The sequence below is a fragment of the Cryptotermes secundus genome, unplaced genomic scaffold, assembly GCF_002891405.2.
Source record: "Cryptotermes secundus unplaced genomic scaffold, Csec_1.0 scaffold468, whole genome shotgun sequence".
NCBI classification, from domain to species: Eukaryota; Metazoa; Arthropoda; class Insecta; order Blattodea; family Kalotermitidae; genus Cryptotermes; species Cryptotermes secundus.
This window is the reverse complement of record NW_019721526.1, coordinates 1,836,528-1,861,377: the sequence shown is the minus strand read 5'-3', so window position 1 is coordinate 1,861,377 and position 24,850 is coordinate 1,836,528. Positions and strand designations below refer to the sequence as shown.

Below are 24,850 nucleotides of genomic sequence, written 5' to 3'. Positions count from 1 at the left end.
AAATAGGCTACGGCCAGTCCCTTCAAACTCATTATTTACATACCAACATACCTATCTCTTTCCTGTTGCTCCCACATCGGAGCACAGGGCATCCGTGAAACGCATCGTTACACTTCAGTTTTTTTTAATTTCAAGACAGTCGGTAGGACTCCTTGGGATCAGCCCGTCGCGAGGCCGTTACCTACACAAACACAGAATAAACGCAGAGAGAAAACTATGCCTTGAGTGGGATTCGAACCCACGATCCCAGTGTTCGAGTGAGCGAAGACAGTTCATGACTTAGACAGCGCGGCTCACCAATATACTATTCGACGGTTTATAGCCAGAGCTACTGACAGCGTCGTTAAACAAGCCGCAAATAGAAACACTGAAGACTATAATGACTTTCAGCAGGAAGAGACATGCGTGGGTGCTAGATGTCAGAGGAGTGAAGTGCGTGTACACTTCATGATAATGGACATAGGAAACTGCTGTGCAGATCCCACTTCAGTGGCTGTGTTCATCTGGAAACAATAGACGAACCAGGACATCATAAATGGAACTAGTGAGGAGAAAACCAAGTTACATTTAATTAGAATATAAATTTAATTCTAGATATTTTTTACTGCTAGTGGGGTGGGACTAAGTCCCTTGTACTGCGGCCACTTCTGGCCTATTGTACCAGCCCCAGATGATAGGTGAGGGTGATTGTGGAGCAACTGGTGGAATGAAGAGTGGCAGGGGAAACCGACGTACTCGGAGAAAACCTGCCCCAGCGCCACTTTTTCCACCACAAATCCCACTTGACCAGACCCGGGATCGAACCCGGGCAGTCGCGGTGGGAAGCCAGCGACTAACCGCTTGAGCTATGGCGCGGCCTAATTCTAGATATAATTAAGCTATTAAACACAGAAAACAATCCTGGAATCAATGTAAAATTGCAGCTTCAATAGCAAAGAACACGTTCTTCCAATTACCGGTCGGGGAATCCCATTCCAAACTAACCAAAAGAACGAAGATCTTTCGCGAACACTTAAAAATGGACACGTGACCGTAACATGCGACTACGCAAAAGAAGTGGGAGACTGATGGTTATAACGATAAGACTTTAAAACGCGGCGTGACTCAGATCTATTCAAACACACGGTCAAGTCTCAATTTTGGTGAAAATGACTTGTTCATGCTACTGCAATGCACTTTTCATCTCATCAAGACTCAACACTCAACCTCATAAAGGCTACTTGCCCGTATATGAGAGTAACCGTATGAACAGTGATGGCCAGTTGATTGGTCGAGGGAAAAATATATCCTGCTGCAATCACCAAATCATTTTATGTTTCGGTGACATCAGCAGAACACGTTTACCAACATCTTCTATCTCAGACAGATACGTGGTCACGTATGCCTTGCGTTGGACGTTACGACAGATGAAAGATGAACTTAACAAAAAATTGGAAAGAAGCTATCATGGCCTCAGATGCTGTTCCGTAATTACTCTGGAGGGTCTGGGAAAAACAACAAAACCTCGGTCAGGATAGCCGTTGCACGGAAAAGATCCGAACCCTGCACCTCGGTGAATTCATTTCACGTCCACAAGAATGCTCCTGTATGAGTAATGCTGAGTGCAAGTGTTATTACCCTTTTGGACTTCGTTCAATTTCCCACATTTCAAAAGAGAACACGGCACTTTCGGATCTGGATCTGCTGCGGTACTCAGGTGAGGGATACCTCCTCAGTTGGGTCTAATTGAAAGGCTCTACGACTGGCCCCATTTGACCCAACTACAGATGCACCTCTGGCCTGACGGCGGGAGCAAATGTTGATCCCGAAAAGTTGTGGTCAATTTTAGAATATAGGCCGACGGAGAAAGTTGAGAAGGGTAGTAACGTCACGAGTTTTCGCAGAAAAAGACGGCATTTTCCGGAATCCTTTTGAACTGCTACATTCTTTCTGACATATGTAGCACAATGAATGAAAACGTGACAAGTCTCCTCAGCAAAGAGAACAATTTAACATTTCAGCGGGGCAAACCACCAACATACCAGTTGATCAGTTTGGAATCTTCTTACGGAAAGTTTCGACACCCCTCACACAAAGCGTTGTGAAAGTAATGTTTCGTACTATGGAAACATGAAGATCTGACTTCTATAGTGGCAGACATACACAGTCGGTGTGTAAGTTTGTGCGCTCCTTGGCTTCAGCCCGAATTTTACATACGTCGGTTCATGATACACAAACTCATTAGCTCTGCACAAAGGCGCTTTCACACTGTGTAAGCTGAGTGCTCTGGTAAAAAACGCTATTGCCATGATGATAACATAACCTCTAACAGTATCAACTTCTGTAGTTGGTTCAGCTTCGTATTGCAGTCCTCACGCACGTAAGTGTTGACGTCAGAATGACGATTACTGCAGCAACGGTTTAGAGGATTTACGTGGACTGTTCCGCTTAGTTCAAATTTAGTCCGTACTCAGGTTCAAGCATAGAGAGTGCGCTACAAAACATTTCTATTATCGGTTAAAAAAACTCCCTGGTTTTAGTCCGGAAGCGAACTATACCGACCGAGCGACCGCCGCTTGTCGGCGAAGTTAGTGCCAACTTTAGCGGATAGAGGGTGTCGCGTGGTCAGCGCAACGAATCCCCACGGCCGTTAATTTCGGTTTTCTAGACCGGGGCCGCTATTTCCTTGAAATAGCTCCTCAATTATCCTCACGAGGCTGAGCGGACCCCGTTCCAGATACATTACTTCTCAGAAAATCTGGTAGCGCCGGGAATGGAATCCGGACCTCTGGATCTGTAGCCAGGAACTCTGACCATTAGACCACCACAGAGGCGGTCTTCTATTATCGGCTACCCTACTGAATTTCAAATTCATCACGTCGTGTGTTCACAGTCTCACAGGTCTATTACATACCTGTACAGTTACCTATAAGCCAACAAAACTGACAAGGAATTATACAAAACTGCATTACGTTACACTAACTCAATGGCATCACAACAGGGAACAAGTGTTCTGAGTTTATAGACACATCTGCTGGACATACATAAAACAGACATGTGTATAGACTAGGACACATCCATAAATGAGAGAAAACCACGCACCGAATGGTTCCGATACATAACCAGCCTCATTTCATCAGAGGTAACAACTAATGGAACGTGAAACAACTTGCATTCCTCTGGTGTCCGGAGGTGTTAGCCCTGAGTTCACAATAACGTCTGCAAATCATCAAATCGTGATAATAACTATAGAATTACAGTGATTATTATTATTATTAATTACATATCAAACAGGAAATCTCAAGTCCGTGTTTCTGATGTTCCTTCCTCACCTTTTGACTTCTCTCTGGTTTTCCTCAGGCATCTGTCCTGCGACCCCTGCTCTTAAATGTGTTCGTTAACGTCCTATGTGATGCAGTTGCCCACTCTTTTAAGTATATCGTTTTTGCTGACGGTATCAAATTCTTCCGAGCCGTCAAATCTCCTCAAGACTACAATCTGCTACAATCTGACCATAACTCTATACAAAGTTGGTGCATTGCTAACTGCATGAAAGTCAACAGAAGTGAAACTAAAGTTATATCCTTCTCCGGGAAAACCAACGTACTGATCTACGATTATAAACTCTGGCAATCCTCCATAACCCGGACTGACTCTATTAAAGATCTGGGAATATACATTGATACTAAACTTCATTTTCATGACCACGTCAAACATATTTTGTCTCACAGTATTAAGCTGCTGGGTCTAGGTCGTAGCATTACCTTCACCTTCTCGTCTCTTGAATGTATGCACCAATTATATATTACGTTAGTTAGATCTAGGCTTTAATATGTGTCCATTTTCTGGAATTCAATTACATTAACTGATGCCAACAAGCTGGAACGCATCCAGCAGGGGTTTGCGGCCCTCTGTTTTAATCGTTTCTTTCCTCAATTCAATCACGGCTCTTCTCTTGCTTTGGAGGAGATAAAATTGCACGATTTACGTATGAGCAGACATCGCCTAGATGCACTCCCTCTTATTGTTGGGCTCTGAGTTCCTTCTCCGTATATAACAGACTTTGCTTTGTTCAATGCCTGCTCCTCATGTAAACAACCCCCCCCCCTCGATAGATAGGCATCAGCTGCTAATATTGTTTGCAGGAATCTCGACGTATTCGGCGCCATGAACGTTCTCATTAATCATATTTTATAATATGTTATAATTGTTATTATTATAAGTATGTATNCTATTACGTGGCCGTTTTCCCGTATTGTCCGATCGAGGCTACATAGGGAGAAGCGAAGGCTATTCACAGCCAGTTCTAGTGTGGCTACCGCAGAGTTGTACTGAGACAGTCAGCGAGTCCTGGAGCTACCGCCGAGTTAGCCAGCAACTAGTCAGTTGTATTGTGGCATTTTTCAGTGTACTGATTGTGATACTGCAGATAGCAGTAATCGTAAATCTGTAATTTGGGTGATTGTAAGTGCGAATGTGAAATAAAATTCGCTACATCGAATACATCGAGAATTTATTTGTCGCGATATACGCCCGATACGCGACAATATTATTCTTTCTCACCGCATAATGGAATAAAGAATGCAAATGTACTTAATTTTACTTTTCTCACCTGATGATAACTTTCGTCTTTCATGGAATTATTAACATTACTATTATATAAACTGCAGTCTAGTGGTCAGAGTTCCTGGCTACAGATCCAGAGGTCCTGGATTCGATTCCCGGCGCTACCAGATTTTCTGAGAAATAGTGGGTCTGGAACGGGATCCACTCAGCCTCGTGAGGATAACTGAGGAGCTATTTCAAGTAAACAGCGGCTACGGTCTAGAAAACCGAGATTAACGGCGGTGGGGAACCGGTGCGCTGACCACGTGATACCGTCTATCCGCAAAAGTTGGCACTGACTTCGCCAACAAGCGGCGATCGCTCGGTCGGTATAGTTCACTTGCGGACTACTGGCTATGGAATTTTTGTATTTTTTTTGTTTTTTCCTCTTACCTGTGTTAACTTAGTAAATGGCCCCTGGGCTGTTAAGTTTGCACGTAAATAAATAACAATTGAATTGAATTAATGTTAATCCGAGCCACAATTCCAGCAGCAATCTGGCGTCTCGTTACACAGCCTTGTGTTCAGTCTCGGGTGACTTCATGTGGGGCAGGCTATTATCGGAGTCTTTTTCATTCTTCCTTGCTAACTGCTATTCCACCACTGGCCCAACCTCACATGTCACCGCCCCATGAGTTGTGCGACAGTCTTTGGCAAGCAGCCCATTATCACAGCTTCGGTCTTTAAGCTTGAGGTTTCTTCTCTGACCCAGCACCTGGCTCGTTATACAGTCAAGAAGTTATCGTCATCACAAGGCAGGCCTATCACTTGACCTTATCACTCCGACGTACACAAACTTTGGATACGGACCCTACAGTCGACAAGCGATGACATAATCCGCTCTTGCAGAGACCTGAACAATGCCTGTTTATAATTACACCTCCACGCCGCCAAACTATTTCTAGTGCTGACAATTCTGCAAGGAAGTAATTGTCTACGTAGAAGTTATGAGATATAATATTACGCATGTAGCCCCTCCCTCGGTTTTTTCCGTTAACACAGCGAACCTCATTCCAAGGTCTCCTCCGCTGTGGACATAACGATATACAGGCTGCAACTAACGTCTATCATTATTTTCCCACCTTAAAAGCTTAAAACGTTACAACAAGAAGGCTTGTTGCGGTCGCAGAGCGGCAGTTAGCGGTTGCAGTGTGTAAATGTGGTCGAGCGTGAGCGCGGAGCGAGCAGCAATTGCAGTCCCGAAAGTCACTTTACACAGCAACGACCGCAGGCCGGATCCGTTAGAACCTTGATACCAACACTCACAAGCGAAACGTGTAATTAAGAAAGAAAGAAAAAGAAAAAAGAGGTAAAGCAAGGATAGAAAAAAGAACAAAATAAATGAGAAAAATACCATTATTTTAATCATCATTATCATGAACATCCCTGTACAGAATCTTTCTTGAATAATCGACGATAAAGTTCAATGTTAAGGAAATCCAAAATTGTCAATTTCTAACGGTCGACCTACAACACTTAACAACTCTTCTTCACTGTTTGTAGCCTGTTGTGTATGATGATTGGTGGTATTCTGAACGTCAACACAAAAATAAAAATAAAAATAAACCCACCGAGCTGCTCACATTGGCTTTATTTGATAGTTGCTACATGTTTCGATCTGCATACGGAACCATCTTCAGGAAGTCTCATCAAATACGTCTCGTTATTGAACTGTCCTGATATAGATCCATGTCAGTGCTACTGAACACAATCATATATGTAATACATGCAACCTCCACGAAGTTGCAAACATTTTTCTAATTTTAAATTTTACAAAATTTAAAATTATTTTAGAGTCTCTTGTCTTTGATCGTAAAATTCTACATTGTTTTTTTGTGCTTTTGCCTGCATTTTAGGTTGTCCTTCGCCCGGAGTTCGCCGTTATGCTACGGTTATAGAAGCTATTCATGATAATTTTGTTAGTTTTTAGTTTGTTTTCCCTTATTTTCTTGGGTATGTCACCATGATTTTGTGCTTTCCTTAGGGTAGCCTGTGAATTACTTCTCTGTGGACGTTTATGTCATTCTGAAACACATCTTAGTCACATCTTCAAGTCCACGTCTTCCAAGTTTTCACGTTTCCTGGGGGTACTTTAATACGAGTAAAAACTATCTGTTCATACACGTCACAGATCCGCTAAAATCAGCCTTCTGTTAAACAGCCGAATAACATTAGGCAAATAATCATAAACAGCACTTCATTAGGCTGTCATGAGACTTCAGAAATAAAGCGTAAGTAATAGGTAGAATTCGAAAAGTCTTTAAAATAAAACTCGTAAGACAATATTTTCATAAAACGCATATTTTATGTAACTGGTCCGATTTTCTATCCAGTAATTTTCGATAAATTTAATAACATTCCAGTTGATATTCACGTAAAGCAGAGGTTGTGTTAATGTGTCGTAATACATAATACATAATTTCTTAGACAATCATCGAATAACTTCGAAGATTAAAAAGTGGAGGGCACATTTTACACACACGATACAAAGAACGCATATGAATGGTGATCTTATCATCAGCCTGTTACTTTATCGTACCGCCTCGTCCACGGTGACAGAAGAGGAGACAACAGTACTTCAAATTTCGGGCAGTACCTAAGAAGAAAGCTAACGAAGCTTAGATGTCAGATATAGGGGCTAATTGTAGTCATTACATTTATTCCCATCAACAGCTGTCAACCCCCCAAAACTTCGTTCAGTAAGGATTGTGTCGTCAGGTTGTTATAACTTAGAAGAGGTTTCGTTACAGAGATAACGCAAGTCTTCGTTAGAGGCTTGACTTTATCTTCTTAATAAAAGTGAACATCAAGTCAGAACGTCTTCCTTAATGCATAATTATCAGTGAGACAGCACAAAATAATGTTTATCTTTTCAACGAGGTACTTTTTTGTTACGTTTAGTAAAGTACACTAACGTAGTTGGTTGAGGGGCTATACTACAAGCCGGAAGGTAGCGGGTTCAAGTCCCGATGAGGTCATTCGATTTTTTCAACTGACCTAATCCTTCCAGCAGCACTATGGCCCTGGGGTTCACTCAGCCTCTTAACAGAAATGAGTACCAGGAATTAATTAAATTATTTTCCTGGGGAGTAAAGCGCGGCCGGCGAGTAAGGCTGACAACCTTACCGCCATCTTTGAGCCGATTGTCTAGATAGTGTGGGACCCTCAACGTCTCACAACCCTATGGGCCTTCACGGCCTGGTACAGGGATAGCTTTACTTTTTTACTATACTTCCGCTATGGAAATGGAAGTCGGGAACTGTCAACGTTTTGAAAGTGTTCCGAAGCCTCGTTCCCATCTTGCTGACGCGATCGTAATGAGAATGACAGCACAGTTTGCAAGCTTTTATTGTGTGAACGAACTTGAGAATGATGAGCTACAAAATATGCACATGTGAACGGAGAAAAAGGACAGAAAAGGCAGGTATTGCAACTGGCACTCTCTCACGGTGGTAGGGCAGGCACTTGGAGACAGGACTGGGACATGTATTAAACTAGAGAAACAACAAATAAATATAAAATTTTATAAAGCCTTGTGAAGGTGTAAGAAATGTCTATGTAGGCATAACATTAAAATGAAATCTTATATATATAAATTGAGATATTTGAACTTGTCTGTACTGGCTGGGGTAGTGTCTGATGACGGATCGACGTGATGAAGGTGGTAAGTCTTCGGGTTCCACAACGACAGAAGTGTCTTAGTAAACATAACCAATTCCAACTTCTCAAAATAGCGTTTCGCGGCTACAGTTATGAAATCGATACGGACGGCGTCTCCACAGAGTCTGTCATAAATGTTATCAATGCGATCAAATGTAGGCGACCTCGGGCTTATATCGAGTGTGATAATGAAGGTTATGCATGTCTCGTAATAAAAATAAAAGACCTGCATTCGGAACAATGCGTTATTCTAATTATGCTTTATTCCGATTAGTCATCTCGCAGGCTGGCTGTCTTTCTTTAAGTACCTGGCCATTATGACTTGACCGTGCCACTTTTCATTCTGACGGATCAAAAACTACGGCCGACCCGTCAAGGCCTCCTGTCAATTTCGAAATTAAGGCCACAAACACATTGGGTTCACGCTTCTGTCATGGTCATGGGAAGCAGACGGCAGCCAACGCCGTGTCTTCGGATCCTTGATTTGCGTTCCTTCGAAGTCGACTGTTAAGTGCGAATTCGCTGAAGACAGAAATAAGTTTACCATTAATTCAGTTGCAGAAGCTGCAGGTTCAGTTTATGCAGCACAGAGTTTCCGCTTTAATTTGTGAGGGCTATTTTTAATTAGTGCGTAAATGATACATAGGAAAAGCTATCCCTGTAACAGGCCGTCGAGGCTCTCACGTTTTCCGGAAAATCGGTTCACACATGGCGGTGAGGTTGTTAGGGTTATGCTCCTGCCGCCCTTTACCCCCAGAAAGATCCGTGGCACTCTTTTCTGTTAGAGGCTGAGTCGACCAGCCACAGTGCGCCTGAAAGGATTAAGTAAATTGAAAAAAATTCTTTATGAACTCCAGACGCAAGGAAAAACTTCCTCAAAAGGTTCATGGTTATGCAGTTCATATACAACGCCAGCAGACAGCACATGTTGTAAAGCGCAGTGATTTTGTAAATATCTAACTTTTCGACACTTGGCATCTGTAGGGGTAACGCGAATATTAACTGCCAGAATAATCTGAGGCAATATGTAGTATAAATGTTAAATTAAATAGGTGCGTATATGTACATCATGTGGCACTAATTAGGTCGGTATAGAGAGATTAAACATCAAATACAGAAGAAGGAAGAATGAAGAGCGCTATTCGACATCGATGGTCCGCAATATATGCACTGATAATAAAGGTTAATACCCATTGGGTTTCTTTCAGTTGACCTAATCCTTCCAGCCGCACTAGGCCCTGGGGTTTACTGAGCCTCTAACAGAAATGAGTACCAGGAATTAATTAAATAATTTTCCTGGGGAGTAAAGCGCGGCCGGTGCGTAAGGCTGACAATCTTACCGCCATCTTTGAGCCGATTGTCTAGACAATGTGGGATCCTCAACGTCTCACAGCCCTATGGGCCTTCATGGCCTGGTACGGGAATAACTTTACTTTTTTTACTTTACCTAAGGTCTGAGGCAGACATTACGAGTTCTGCTGTAGCGAAAATCTATACCAAAAATGGGATACAAATTTATTAAGTTTATTTAGAGCGAAAATCCATTTATCGAATGTTTGGAAAAGGAGACGTCGGGACGTGCGCTAAGAGAGTCGATACAAAAATTAGGAGGCAACATTCGACTTTCACTCGGCAGAATGTAAATCGAGCAGTACTGTTCTTTTTTTTTATTGCTAGTGGGGTGGGACTAAGTCCCTTGTACTGTGGCCACTTCTGACCTATTGTACAGGCCCCAGATGATAGGTGAGGGTGATTGTGGAGCAATTGGAGGAATGAAGATTGGCAGGGGAAACCGAAGTACTCGGAGAAGACCTGCCCCAGCGCCGCTTTGTCCACCACAAATCCCACTTGATCAGACCCGGGATCGAACCCAGGCCGCCGCGGTGGTAAGCCAGCGACTAACCGCTTGAGCTATGGCACGGCCTACTCTGTTCTTACTCTTTCACAGATTTAGTTCTGTGGCCTGTTGGAACTCAGATATTTCTGTCGCGCCGAACCGTTTCGACGCGTGGCATTTCTTCATGGCCTAAATGCCTGGGACGACTGGAGGTTGTCCACTACGTCACGAGAGAATGCACGGGGAATAACCTCATGTTCTCACCTCGAGATAACACAGAACATACGGAAGTGTATTCTCAGCGGGAAAATCGGATACTCTCTGTGGGTTTCTTCAGCCTCCCTGTGCCTTAGAAATACAGCTAGGTTATGGGACACAAGTAACATATTCCAAACTGGGAGGAGGTGAAACATAAAATATAGTGAACATTTGATAGATCGAAATCATGGAGAAACGGAAACAGACTGTTCACCGACGAGGCTGGTGCAGCAGTAACTCTTTAGACTTGCATTCGGGGTGGCTCCTCGGCCCAAATCAGATTCATGGAGTTTATGATATATGTACCACTTTTATTTCAGTAAGTTTGTACGCGGGCAGAGCATTTCCCTCCTTTTATGCAACTTCAAGGTTCATTACAGAATTCACAAAACCCTTCTAATGGGTACAGAATCATCACTGGGTAGTTCACAGTTATAGTCATGTACTGGAGAAGTTAGCCTTTCTATGGAATACAAAGTTCCATCCCCACAATCACATATGGCCGTTATCAGAGCGTGGGCTATTTCAAGGCAGTCCAGCTCACATCCAGACGTCACGGTGAATAATGCCCTTCTAATTTATTAGAGATCTAAATTTAGAAATGACTTCAAAAGAGAACTGCACAAACAAATGCAACATGGCACATACCAAGATGAGAGAAACAAGACAGTATTCATGTTCCTTTCTTGGTCATCCCAGATGCGAATCGAACCAATGCACGAATAAACATCAGCTCACACAACACAATTTTAGTACAATGATACATTGCCTCGCACACAAAGGCGACAAGGATTTCATGCTCGGCAAACACGGCATTACTTTCCTGTGACCAAGACACTTTATTTTAATCAGATGTAAATTATACATGTGTATGCCATGGAGAAGTAGCACCCATGGCTCGAGAATTTCGCCCATCGCAGTATATAATTCATTCGGCTGTCAAGGATCTGAAGAGATACACTAATGGCCTTAGAACCATTGTTAAAACATCATTTTATGGCGCCTAGGTCGAAAAAGGTTACGGGCATTAGGTCATTTAAAACTGCAACAATGTCCTTAAAAATTACATATGAAAGGACCGACATTTCACCTCCTGCAACATGAGAAGTGTACAAGTACGAGTTGTGGGCGTAACAAGACTTCCCAAGCGAACAAATAATACATCGCGCGATCTCTAGTTCTTATGGGAGTCACTATGAACAACAGTAACTTGTGGGATGTCACGCATTGTGTAGCCTTTACCGATGTTTCGGAGTTACATACTGCCTCCATATTCAGTACGGTTCTCCGAAACGTCAGTAAACGTCTACCAGACTATACAGCGTTACATTCAAGTAAGTGGTGAGATAAAGCAAAGACAAAATCGTCCATATGCCTATATATATGATACCATGAAGGCGTGTGCTTTGAAAACGAGGATTTCAAATTAACAGCTTCCACTCGGCCACCGACAATGAGGCACACTTCACTGTTGGTAGCATAACCAGCGTTCGCTTTATAATTGGGACGCTTTTGCCCCTTTACAAGCGAATGCGCATACGGGTCTCTTTGGGGAGCTGCAGTCTTGCGCCTCGATGGGGGAAGAAGGGGGGAAAGGCATACAGAATTGCTTACAAAAGTTGCGTGGTGACCATGTGGGATTTATAGAGAACTAAAACGAAAGAGACGACTATGGAAACCAGCCTGGGCACGACCCAGGGACCTGACTGACTACAATGGCCTATGTAGTAAATATTATTCTCATCTTGCCTCATCTTGCCCCGTCTACACGAGCGCACGAAGTACGTCCGTTGCAACGAACGTACTTTATGATGGACGTTGCTGAGGACACCACACAGTTGCAGAAATGGTGCGTAGTTTTCTTGTCTGCAATGGAGCCAGAAGAAAGCGTAGCATTCGCCTCTCTTGTTTATTTCTACAACGGACGCATTTTGTGCGCTCGTTTGGCCCCAGCCTAAGACAACTCGCTCATTCTAAACCGCAGCAACGAGACGTTTCTTGTTATCATTGCAGTAGTTGTAGCTGCTGCTGCTGTTCTTACTACCCTCACCATCATCCTCACTGTTATCAACATCATTACTCTCGGGTAAAGGTTCGGCCACTGCTGAATGATTTTTAAATGAAATTCCAATTAACTTAGCAAAGTGCGCCTACTTCATGAACGAACCATCCAACGGCGTAAATCGTCAGTCTTTAGCATCTCAAGATATGTACTTCCTGGAGGGGAAGCTGCATACTGCAGGTCAAGAATAATGAGGAAAAGCCAGTTATGAGAACTAAACCATAGGCCTTCGAGGAACAGAGACGGCGGCGAGTTCTGACTGTGTTATATTTCAACTTTTTGTGTACACAAGGTACAATAAAACAGAAATAAAGCTCATAACAAATCTGTTTTGTATTGGTCACGTTTTATAATGAAGAGATTGTAAGAGAAAATTATACACGAAATATCTCATAACGGACCTCCAATTTCGTGCGAATAAAAAGAAGACACAAAATGGCACTGCATACTGACGATGCACACTTATTAAAGTCCCATCTGTCGTAATAAAGCCCAACACAATTCATGGTACAACTAGCGCCAAACGTAGCGGCCAACAGAACAAACACGATCTAGTCAGGTCACTTTCGTGGCCGATCTGTGTGAGCGTAAAACTGTTTGCGGCTCAACGATATGGCGGACGCACTGAAATAAATGATAACTGCACAGACACATACTCTACAGTAATTACTTAGTTTGAACTGGAATTAACTACAGAGGTACGTTCGTCAACGTTCATTATATACATGGATAAGTAAATGAGGGTCTTGAAACAGTTATGTCGTGTTCAATGAGCGTACATCAAGTTTCAACTAATCAACTACCAAATGAGGCACCATTCCGGGAGCACTGCTTCGATTCCCATCAGAGTTCGTATAATACTTTTCTGAACGTTAATAGCGGCAATAACGAACGAACCAAACCTCCGGTACCTGATCTTCCCTGAGCAGTCGATGGTGGCTTAAGACGTCGACAGTAGCCTGATCAAGAAACTCCACGCGGCTATGAAAATAATAAAGAGTAAAAAGAAGTTCCCAATTAACCCTATTCTGAACCAGTTTAATCTGGCCCAAACGGTCAAATCTAATTTCCTACGACTCATTTTAATATATTTCCTAATCGACGTTTTGCTCTCTCAATGCATCCTCTGCACTTGGTTTCCGAAGCAAAACTGTATATGCATCAGCCAACTAACCAAATTCCAGGTAGATCACCAACGAATTTCCTGTCACATAACCATACAGTTCACCAGTGTCGCGACCAACGCCCGCCAGCAGACCTCATGCTAAGCCATTACGCTCCAGTTTAACAGTGTATAAACACACATACATAGCAAAGGGTTCCGTGGTTTATCAAATTAATCTTCCGGGAATCAGCAAATCAAGACATAACCCGTACTGAACTGATACTGTGTAGGGGCCAATGGCGTGTTCTGTTAGTGACGGGCATGAAATACTGAGTTCGGATATATTTTCGAAGAGGTGACATTACCAGCCCTGAGACAACCATGCAAGAAGAATTTAGTGAAACCATCCTAGCCACCAAAAGATTCAGTAATTAGCATATCAGAATAGAGTTAACAGGGAACAGGGCCGCTGACAAAAGGAAAGAACCTGAAGACGTCTGCTGGTCAGATCATGGGGTATTTTCGCTGTCAGATGATCTTAAACGAGATCTCTAGATTACGAACCTAGCTCTAGTTCTCAGAGCAACGCCTAACTGCGCGAGGTGTCCGTACCGGAAAGTAACACTTCCTTGTGCAGTACATAAACCATTAACACTTATTTCTGCTTACTCATGCAAAGAAAGCTCTCTCATTCGCCAACGAGGACGGTTCACAGGTTGGCTGAAATGTGGCTTGCAGGTAATTTATTATTATCATTGCAGCCATAATCCACAGGCCTTCGGGCGGAGAAATTTGAGTGATTTAACAAGTTCACAGCAAGGCAACATAAGCGGTACGTACGGTCAAGGAATTCACCTGCGGGGCAGACGGCCAGCCCGCAAAACTACGGACGCTACATTTGTCCCAAATATTCGTCTCTGCTCAATCGCCCGGCCCGACCTGCCCAGTAGTCAAGTATTACAAACTGAAACTATTTCGGAGGGAAATATTTCAATATTACACCTACCGTCCAAGGAGGGGCGGGCGGCGGACTAAACTACAGAAAGTCGAGAAAATTCTTTGAAACTGCCACTCTAATACGCAAACTCACGCGGTATGAGTTACAATACTGTAGCGTAGTCGGTGTACACTGGCTACAGGCTGGACGACTGAGGGGTCTGAGTTCGAGTCCCAGTAGGGTCAAGAATTTTCTGTTCTCCAAATCGTCCAGACCGGCTCTGAGGTCCACCAAGTCTCCTATCCAAGGGGTAGGGGGGCTCTCTCCCCGGGGATAAAGCTGACTATTGACCTCCAACTAATGCCCAGGTCAAGGAAATGTGGATCTATGTGTACGTGTACATATCCACTCCCCCATACGCCTTCGTGGCGTAGTATTTAATTAGTTAAACACAGGGACAACTTTACCTTTTTACTCTCATACGGAAACGCATGATTTCCAAGCCCACAGCGAGCGAGGAACCAGCGTGAGTCTTCAGTCTGCAGCCACCCGCTCACGTTGATTCCTCGTTCGCGGACTTTTATACCCTGAAGATGGAGGCGATACATTCCTCCGAAACGTCACACAATATCCACACGGTGCCACACCCCAGAAGACGGCATTCTTCATAGTCACCGCCGTGAAAACCTCAAAACTTTAATAAACCATTTTGCATGCATATTTACGTACCTTGCACAAAACTTACAAGAGTGTCGTCCCAATACACTGAGCCGTTACTGGCCGTAATTTTTAAACATCATTTTTGTAGTACGTGGTATGTCCAGAAGTGGAAGCTTTCCATATGTGACTACACTAGACTCAACATCATACCGAAATCCCCTATCTTACGTATATCATTTCATATAAAGTACTTAACTCAAGCGCCGTTAAGGGAGCGTCTACACGAGCGTACAAAATGCGTCCGTTGTAACGAACGTCGTGACGTCTGTTGTAGAAATAAACAAGAGAGGCGAATGTCGCTTTTTTCTGGCTCCATTACAGACAAAAAACTACGCACCGCCTTCTACAACTGTGTGGTGTCCTCAGCAAAGTACGTTCGTTATAACGGACGTATTTTGTGCGCTCGTGTAGACGCTGCCTAAGTACCTCCTAGAATGACGAATCAAAACTTACGCGAACGGGATATCTTGTAGATACCTTGAAACTGAAATAAAATCGGCCTTCGTTCGAGGTTGGGCTTAACCTTGGGAAAACGAAAATCACATGAATAAGATATACTCGTACATAAGCGCGATGAAAGAAGAAAGCAGACATTCCCAGGGGAGCGGTGGATGTTGTGGCTCGATACCGGTTACCCGGGATCACTTTCGTGCGTCGGGGAGTATTTACGGAGAAATTTCGGACTTCCCACTGCACAGCAACATCAGAATGCTACCAGATTTCTAGAAGACACTTTATTACACAGCACTCTCATGACAGACCAAGGAATGGCTGACTCTTCTGGGATCACCACAATCAAACCCAGGCCGCTGTCTTCAAAGTCCTTTTCAATTCATTATTCACGAATCTTCTTACCGATCGAAGCTACACAGACTGAATTACTGACAGCGTAGTTAAATAAATTATAAATAAATATCTCACGGACGTGATTACACTTCATTACAGATTTATTTTTCCGATAATATTTATAAGTGGGGGGTAAAGAGATGGCCGAACGACAGGAAGGCCCACAGAGGTCTACATAGTGACGGTCTGATAGTTACGTGAAGGAAGTTCGCTGCTTATTAGTCAGAATGATACATGAAAACAGTAAAGTTCTATTTTCTGCACTGTTCTTTCATACCTTCCTTGCGTACTTCTCTTCTTTATTTATTTTTCACTTCTAATACTTTGTCCCCCCCCCCCCAAAGATTCCTTAATGCGGGATAAGCTGGACTTCAGGACTGATCTAGACAGTAAGTTCTTTCTTTCGAAGTGTATACCACTGCCTGCCGTTCTCTCGTGCAAATAAATTGAAGCAACAAACCGTACACATCTCCTGTTCCTCACAAACCTTCACCAATAAGCACAGCTCCCTTAAATCGCATTTTTTCTTGCCACTTCACTTCTTATGCCTGATTCATTAGCCGCAGAAAAGTTATGCTAATTCGACTAGTTACACAACGCAAGCCTCCCACCTACAGAGTCGGTGGGTGGAAGACGTGGGGCTCGATGTAGCCCGGGGCAGGACTCTCTCTCTCTCTCTCTCTCGCTGTACCTCGCACCGGAGCAGGGCCACCAGTACAAGTCCTCTGCAGCAGTGGGAACACTGTCACAGACCGCGAGAAAATTCAGCTATAAGAGAAATGTAAGATTTGAGACTTTCACGGCGGTGACTATGAAGAAGGCAGTCTTCTGGGATTTGGCACCGTGTATATGTGGTGTTAACCGACGTTTCGGAGGAACGTATTGCCTCCATCTTCAGGGCAGTCTGCTTTTACCGGTTCTCACGGTCTCTTCGCTTGCGGATTTCTTATATTTTCCCTTCTACCCTGAAGATGGAGGCGATACGTTCTTCCGAAACGTCGGTTAATACCACATATACACGGTGCCAAATCCCAGAAGACTGCCTTCTTTATGAGAGAAATGTTCTGTGGGAAAAAAAGATCATCTGCTTCAACCTGGCTTCTCGATTGGCTTGCCCTTTGAGCCCTTTGAGCCCGAAAACGGAGGCCATATGTTCCTCTGGAACGTCGGTTGACTTTCACCAGAAAATGGCAGTTTTCATGGCCACCGCTGTGAGAACCTCAAATCCGACTCGATATATATTTTTATAGGTAGCCGGTAGTCTGGGACACCCATGCCTTCAGTCTCCCGAACAAGGGGTTCAGAGGTTCAAATTATGTTCGGTGCATGGATACTGGCACGTAAGTATGTTGTATTATACTGCCATTTGCAGGTAAAGGGCCCTGCGATAAGCCTGTCTTCATCTTGAAGATACTTTTATGCTGTGCTGACGGCACAAGTTACACGATTATCTAACTCACAACAGGATGCAAATAAAGATTGATTTCTACATTAGTCCCTTTATGATACTATGACAACAGCGTATGTTTAAACAACAATATGTGTAAAGCGGTTCTTTCGCAGTGTTTTCTGTGTCTTCTGATGATGGCCAATAATAGCCGAAACATGTAAAGGCAAAAAAGTCTTACCTGACCATATCAAATTCGTCACACTTAAAGGACTTGACTGGTACTTTATGCATTAAGAGATTCAATGTTCAAGATGTTGCTTATAAATACTATATCTGGAGGAGTCACTGTTTCAGAATTAATTCTGACGCGGTGAGTCCAGCAATTACTTTTCTTTCACTCAGCAGTGACTGGAGATACACTGTTACAGCATCCACGGAAGTTGATACCTCTCACCATTCGTTCATCTAAACGTGCGAGTAATAGTGTCTTCTTATCGCGTCTTTTAACTTCTCAAAGCTCTCACTTTTAATGACATTTGCAGCTGGAATTTCTTATACAGATAAAATACTTCCTTTAATTAAAAAAAAAAGATATCCATGTAACAGGCCGTGAAGGCTCATAGGGTTGTGAGACGTCGAAGCTCTCACAGTTGCTAGACAATCGACTGGCAGATGGCGGTGAGGCTGACAGCCTTAGGCGCAGGCAGCCCTTTACACCCCAGGAAGATTCCTGATACTCATTTTTGTTAGAGGCTGAGTCGACCCCAGGACCACAGTGCAGCTGGAAAGATTAGGTCAACTGAAAAATCCAATGATCTCATCGGGAATTGAACCCGCGACCTTCCGACTTGTAGCACCGTGCCCCATACTTCCTTCAGTTACGATGAACAATTCAGGATAAAGTGCGAACACGGAGAACAGCTGTGAATGAGTATCCATAAGCAGCCGCGGTCCTCCACTCGCACACTTGGAGTAGGATTAACAAGCCCTCAACGTAAAATTATGTCTTAACTAAATCTGTATAAATCCTTTGGAACTGGGCGGACTGTTTACGATATATCTCAGGCAGCTCGGCTAAACTGAGGTCATGCTCAACGTGCGCTTTTTTGCTACAGATTCACAGTTCGTTAAACTGGTCTATACTAAATACAACAAAATTACAGACAACATTTAGTGATGCCTAAAGATAAATAATTTTATTCTTGCGCGACTTGGACGTTGGAGGACCAAAGTTAGATTCCCGGCAGGGAATCCCAGTGTGTCCCACTCAATGGCGTACCGTGGGCCCTTCTCTCAGGGGGGCGAAGTTGACGACTCATCTACATCTAGTAACGAAGTAAGAATGCGTGGAGTTATACCACCATTCCCCCCGCATATAGATACGTCTCAACTATGTGGCTATTAATTAATTACAGAGAAAAGTTATGTTTATTTTTATAACTCCCGCATGTTCAAGTTCTTGCCTTAATGAAAGGACACATTTACGATAACCATACAAACCAGAGGATAAAACTGATGTGTACGAGTAAAGTGTGAAAGACGATACATATGTTGTGGTTGAATAAGTTCACGTTTCCGGATCTTCAGAAAATTTGTCAATTAGGGTCATAAGAGTACATGCAAGTTGTGTGAGACATTCGTTCAATGTTCTAGGAGCACCCTAATCGCTTTTAAAATGTCTGTACAAATGACAGACCCTTCACCTTGATAAACTTCAGTTTAACCCGGTTTGAAGATCACGTAATGATCACTTCCTCAAGAGAAGGCCCAGGTGTGCACAGGTGAGTCTGTGTGTGCACGGATTCTGACCCACGGTCACGCTGTACACGAGTTTGACCCTGCCGCCAGGATGAAGAAGATCCCACACTCGAACCTGTTTGAGAGGACGTCATTGCCTGGGAACGACAACACGCCTAACTAGTATCACTAGCTGACGATGATGCTGACGATAATTCAGCTGCATCTGACAGTATTAAAGTAATTTTATTACTCAGAAATAAACAAATTCAAAATAAACGCCTCAATAATTCAGTAGATGTGTCGAATTAGTTACAACAACTCAGGGAAAATAACTGGTACCAGGGTGATACTTAATCAGCCTGGCAGCTATTTAGCTATCTAGCAACCGGACAGTCCGTCGAAGAGCTATGTAATCCTTGCCACAATAAACCTGTCGGTTCGATGGAAACAGTACCTCTGGCAACAAACTTGACTTTCCATTCGTATAACTATAGGCCTATTCGTGCGTCAACTTTACGTCATGACACAAATACCGAAGTCTCATTCAGTTTGCGTGAAGTCCTTCAAACTAGGCATACGAAATGATTCTGTCACGCAGACGAACCAGGGTAAATGGTAATGTTGTCCCTGTGCTTAGACAATTAAGCACTACGCCATGGAGGTGTATGAGGGAGTGGATGTACAGATCCACATTTTCTTGACCTCGGCACTAGTTGGAGGTGAGTGGTGAGCTTCATGCCCCGACCGCTTTACCCCCGGGGATTGGATAGGAGGCTAGGTGGACTCTAGAGCCGGTCTCGAAGACATGAAGTGAAAATTCTTACACTCACCGGGACTTGAACTCCGACCTCTCAGTCGTCGACTCCGTGCCGCATATGAATACACGTACATACACATATATTTGGACTCGCGTTGCACGAGACGCCATCTGTCTTCGTGTGACAGGCTGCGTGCTTCCCCTGCGTCACTCAGCGAGATATCTCGAATCAGAAGTCTTAATTCTGAACCCACTCTTCTAGCGTAATGTCTGCCAACATAACGGCCCAACTCTATTCATGAGCACAGAGGCAATAAAACTTTTCGTAGTGACTCGAGAATTCACTACAAGGATTTCTCAAATTCGTTGCAAATGATAATCGTTCCAAAATATCACACCATTTTCGGTACATGTTCCATGTGCAGTGTTATTTGAGATCCTCTTCTTTTCAAGTGTGTAAAGTGAAAGAAAATTTAGTCTAAATATGAAGACAATACACCGAATCCTTCAAGAGCCCGAGTAGAGGACAGACTAATGGTACCATGATTCACAGGTATTCGTCAATAAATCTCGAGATAGATTTTATCATAATAAAGTAGTGAATTTATACTCCGCTTCCAAAGAGATGAGTCGTTCTCGAGAAACTAACACACGTTAAAATAGTCAAGAAATATCCCGCCTTTTACGGAACATGAAGGTTCATTACAGTGTTCATATGAGCAATCCTGGGTCGTATGAATCCAGTTCACATACTCATACCCTACATCTGTAAGGTCCCTTTGTCGGCTACGTTATCCCGTATCCGACAAACTCAGCCCGTTTTCATCTTCCCGCTCAGAAATTCCAACCATTTCTTAGTCTGAAATAGATCAAACTGGTCGCGGTGCATGGGGAAACCCACCCTCTCTAAATAACTAACTAATAACTAGTCTGAAAAATAAGTAGGCACATAGGATCACCATGCTGTCTGTGTCTGTGCATCCCCCTCAACCCCAATCAGCTTTAGAATGCCTGAACCAATCTTTATGAAACTTCGTACGTACATGACACCTGAGCCCATCTCAACGGAGTACTTCATAAATTCCTCCCATCAGTTTCTGTCAATACGTCTATTGTTGTCAGACAGCGGCTAAATAAAAAAATGTTACCGCGGCAATGAATACACATGCAACAATAGAAGAAATGTTTGACGCGTCGTTTTCTTTGTGGTCCGTGTCGTATCAGAGGAAAGTAGACAGGACGATGAATAATGTCCAGAAACATAATACTTGTAGCAATGTACCATCGTCACAAACTTTTAGATCTTATCACCAATTAAACCGGTTAACAGCCTTGCAAACTGTTTCCTTAATAACACGGTTTTCCACTGATTTTTCATCTTCTTCGTATTGTGCTGTCGAATTTAATTACGCAAATCGCCCTCCTCTTTGTTTCAGCCGCCTCCACATCCATACAAAACCGCATTATTCTGCCTGTATCGTCACTACAGTCCGCTTCCTTACCGGCAGAGGCGACGTCTTGCCACTTTGCTTTACGGGAGTGCCGAATGTTGACTACAACACTGTTCCCGTCCCACTGTTCCATCATGAACAAGCCGTCATAACTTACCTGGATAGGAGAGATGAAGGTCCGCGCCATTGGTGGGCAGCTGAGGGCTATATCGGGGCACCTGCAACACCACCGCTGGCGAGTGAGGGGCCTTCACACTCAGATCCACGGGCTCCAGCTGCACAGGCGGGCCCGCCGCCTGTAACAAAGGAAACAAATTGTGATGCGACAGAATCCATACGAAAATGCTCGAAACAATCGCTGACGCTGTTAAGACCTTGCGAAGTGACCATGGAATGGAACATACATCGAATATAGCGTACTAAGTAACTGAACAACGCGACTGGGAGATGTCAGATTCGAGTCCAAAACTAGGGCATTAGCTACCATAGCTAATGCGTTGTGTAATTCTTCAACCATTACAGAACAATACTCTGCTTCGAAACAGGCCACAACTGATTTCTCACCCAATATATTTCATCTAATCGAACACAACAACAACAAAAAACAAACTCCGTGGCTTCAGTCCGCAAGCGAACTATACCAACCGAGCGACCGCCGCTTGTCCGCGAAGTTAGTGCCAACTTTAGCCTAATCGAACGCAGTCATTATCTTATTTCATTCAATACTGAACTAACAAACCGATTATGGGTGCTACGTGTCCCGCCCATCAAATTCTCTGTCACTGATCGCCCCAATAACATCCGGCAACGGTTACAAGTTCGTAATTGTGGAACTTCCCCACCCTCTTGCATTTCATTTCTCTTAGGTTGAATTGATATTCTCAGCTCCCTAGTCGGTCCGAATTTTCTTTACTTTACTACATTTCCCTTGTGTTCTCTAAATATGAGCCGTATACAGACTTTCCAGAATAACGGTACCACACAATATTTCAGATGCCTTTCGTTGGAGAACGTGGCTGGGTGTCAATGCCGGATATTTTTGAACACCGGCAATAAGAAAGGCTTGATGACATTCCTTGCTTTAGTTCTCTGCAATTAACGTGCTATAAATAAATAAATAAATAAATAAATAAATATTATTTGTTATGCTGCAATTGGGTTTTAGCCCGGTGGCAGTAGTACACAATAGGACACAACAGACAAGTAACACACATTACACTAAGTGACAACACGTTCAAACAAAACACAATACAGAAAACACAACAATAAGGACATCCTACCACAGTGAATACAAACCAAATACGATTAGCAACTACAACAATTACAGAGAAATACAAACAACTGTAACAAATACAACAACAACAAGGACATCCGACCACAATGAATACAAACCAAATACGATTAACAGGTTATATAGGTTATAACCAAACAATACAGTATATGCTACTATTATTCTCGGACAACCTGTATTATAAACCAATACGAGTAAGCTAACAGGAAATAAAATAATAAATAGGCACAGGCTAAGCGCTGATGGTAACGAATTGCAATAAAATGCATCTTATACACCCAATCTATGTTCTTCCCTTCAGGCGAGACAATAAATTGACATCGATATAAGAAATCCGTAAAAATGTACTTAGGATTAGGCTGCTGGGTTTTTGGAAGTTGCCCATCACCTGATATCCCAATATAAGGTCGATTTATAACTGAACAGTAAAATTATAGTTTTGTAGATTTTAAAATATTGCAGAATTCTGGGAGACTTAGGTCCATTAGCGAACTTTATGATTCCTGCTACATTCTAGTGACGAGATATGAACATTAAGGACGTTAACTTCACAACCAGTCTGAATACTAGCATCTGATACGATTTTTGTTTCTTATATGCATATACATGTTTATGCCAAATAAATTATAACCATAAATAAAGACCACAAGCCGGCATCTTTCATTCGATTCTATCTCTCCTGATTTTCTTGGGCCTTCCGACCAGTTTACGTGAAACCAGGTCGAAAATCAATGGAAACGAAAAGTATCTTTTTATACCCTTTGGCGCTACAGACCAAATTTTGGCCTTGGCCTACCTCCACGAAACTCACTTTGGTTTACTAGAACTTATACATTCGGTAGGGCTCCTTGGGTTGGTGATCAGCTCGTCGCAAGGCCCCTCTACCTATGCACAAATACCAAACATCCATGCCCTGAGTGGGATTCGAACCCAGTGCATGCCTTAGGCCGCTCGGCTACCGTGACCGGCGAAGAGTATCTTAGTCTGAAATAAATGTGAACCGGAAATGCACCAGACAATGCTTGGGTACGCCGTGTACGCTTCATTTGGGCGCATTTTAATATGCCTAATTGATTCTGTGGGCCGCGCCATAGCTCAAGCGGTTAGTCGCTGGCTTCCCACCGCGGCGGCCCGGGTTCGATCTCGGGCCTGGTCAAGTAGGATTTGTGGTGGACAAAGTGGCGCTGGGACAGGTTTTCTCAGAATACTTCGGCTTCCCCTGCCAATCTTCATTCCACCAATTGCTCCACAATCACCCTCACCTATCATCTGGGGCTGGAAAAATAGGCCAGAAGTGGCCGCAGTACAAGGGACTTAGTCCCACCCCACTGGCAATAAAAACACTGATTTTCTGGGCATTATCAAATTCAGTGGAAATGTTAAGTCCACACTCTCTCGTACCTCAGCGAAACACTTTTCTTCAAGCCTATAACAGGCGAATGCTGTCCCATCCTACTTCATTTTCTTCTCCAACACCACATTAATTAATGCAGAATATTTCATGGATAACTCATCTATTACGTCGGAACCCATACTCATGATCCCCATTAATTTCGTCTATGTATGGAGTTAAGTCTGAAAGAAGAATGATGAACTTTCCTTCTAGGATATGTGGAAGGGAGGGAAGTTTGCGTGCCCTGATATCCTGGAGATACGCGCCAGCGGAGGCCTAAGTTCCTGGTAGATTCGCCCATGCTAGACGGGTCGAAGGGTAAAGGCCAGAAACAAAGTACGTTTATCTCAAGATGTAGCCGCGGTGTGATACAATTTATGGACCACACTGTGGTAGAATCCAGTAGCCAGAGTGAGCGAGTAATGGCGCCGTTATTAATGTGATTGTCATTTACACGGACGGTGTAGAAACAACGAAATTCTGCGCCACGAGGGGTCTCCAGTGGGCCCCGACGAGGTTGTTCACCTCCGTTCGTCACAAAGATGCTAAATGATTCGAGATAGCTCAACCACATATTTTATTGTGCCTTGTTCGGAGCAATTGCACTGCTCGCTTTGCTTTTCTTTCTCTCTTCCTTCTTCGCAAAAGCTGTCGGTACGGAGAAAAACTTAAAAAAGTTATATTATGCTTCACACATTACAGATGGCGGTTTCCGGGTGGCTTTCCAAGCAACGTACTCCATTCTTCAGAGCTCCCTTAAACAGCTACGCGCTCGTCCTCTGGTTCAGCTACGGACTTCACAATGAAACATATGAATCG

General features: G+C 43.4%; 1 protein-coding gene across 2 annotated transcripts in view; it reads right to left on the bottom strand.

Annotated features, from left to right (window-relative positions):
• The window catches only part of LOC111875550 (Krueppel-like factor 12), a 494,889-nt gene that overhangs the window by 179,820 nt on the left and 290,219 nt on the right, over positions 1–24,850 (bottom strand). For both annotated transcript variants that reach the window (XM_023871887.2, XM_023871888.2), the window contains one exon: positions 21,505–21,643. In XM_023871887.2, the coding sequence (XP_023727655.1) occupies positions 21,505–21,643 (139 nt within the window). The remainder of the gene's footprint in view (positions 1–21,504; positions 21,644–24,850) is intronic.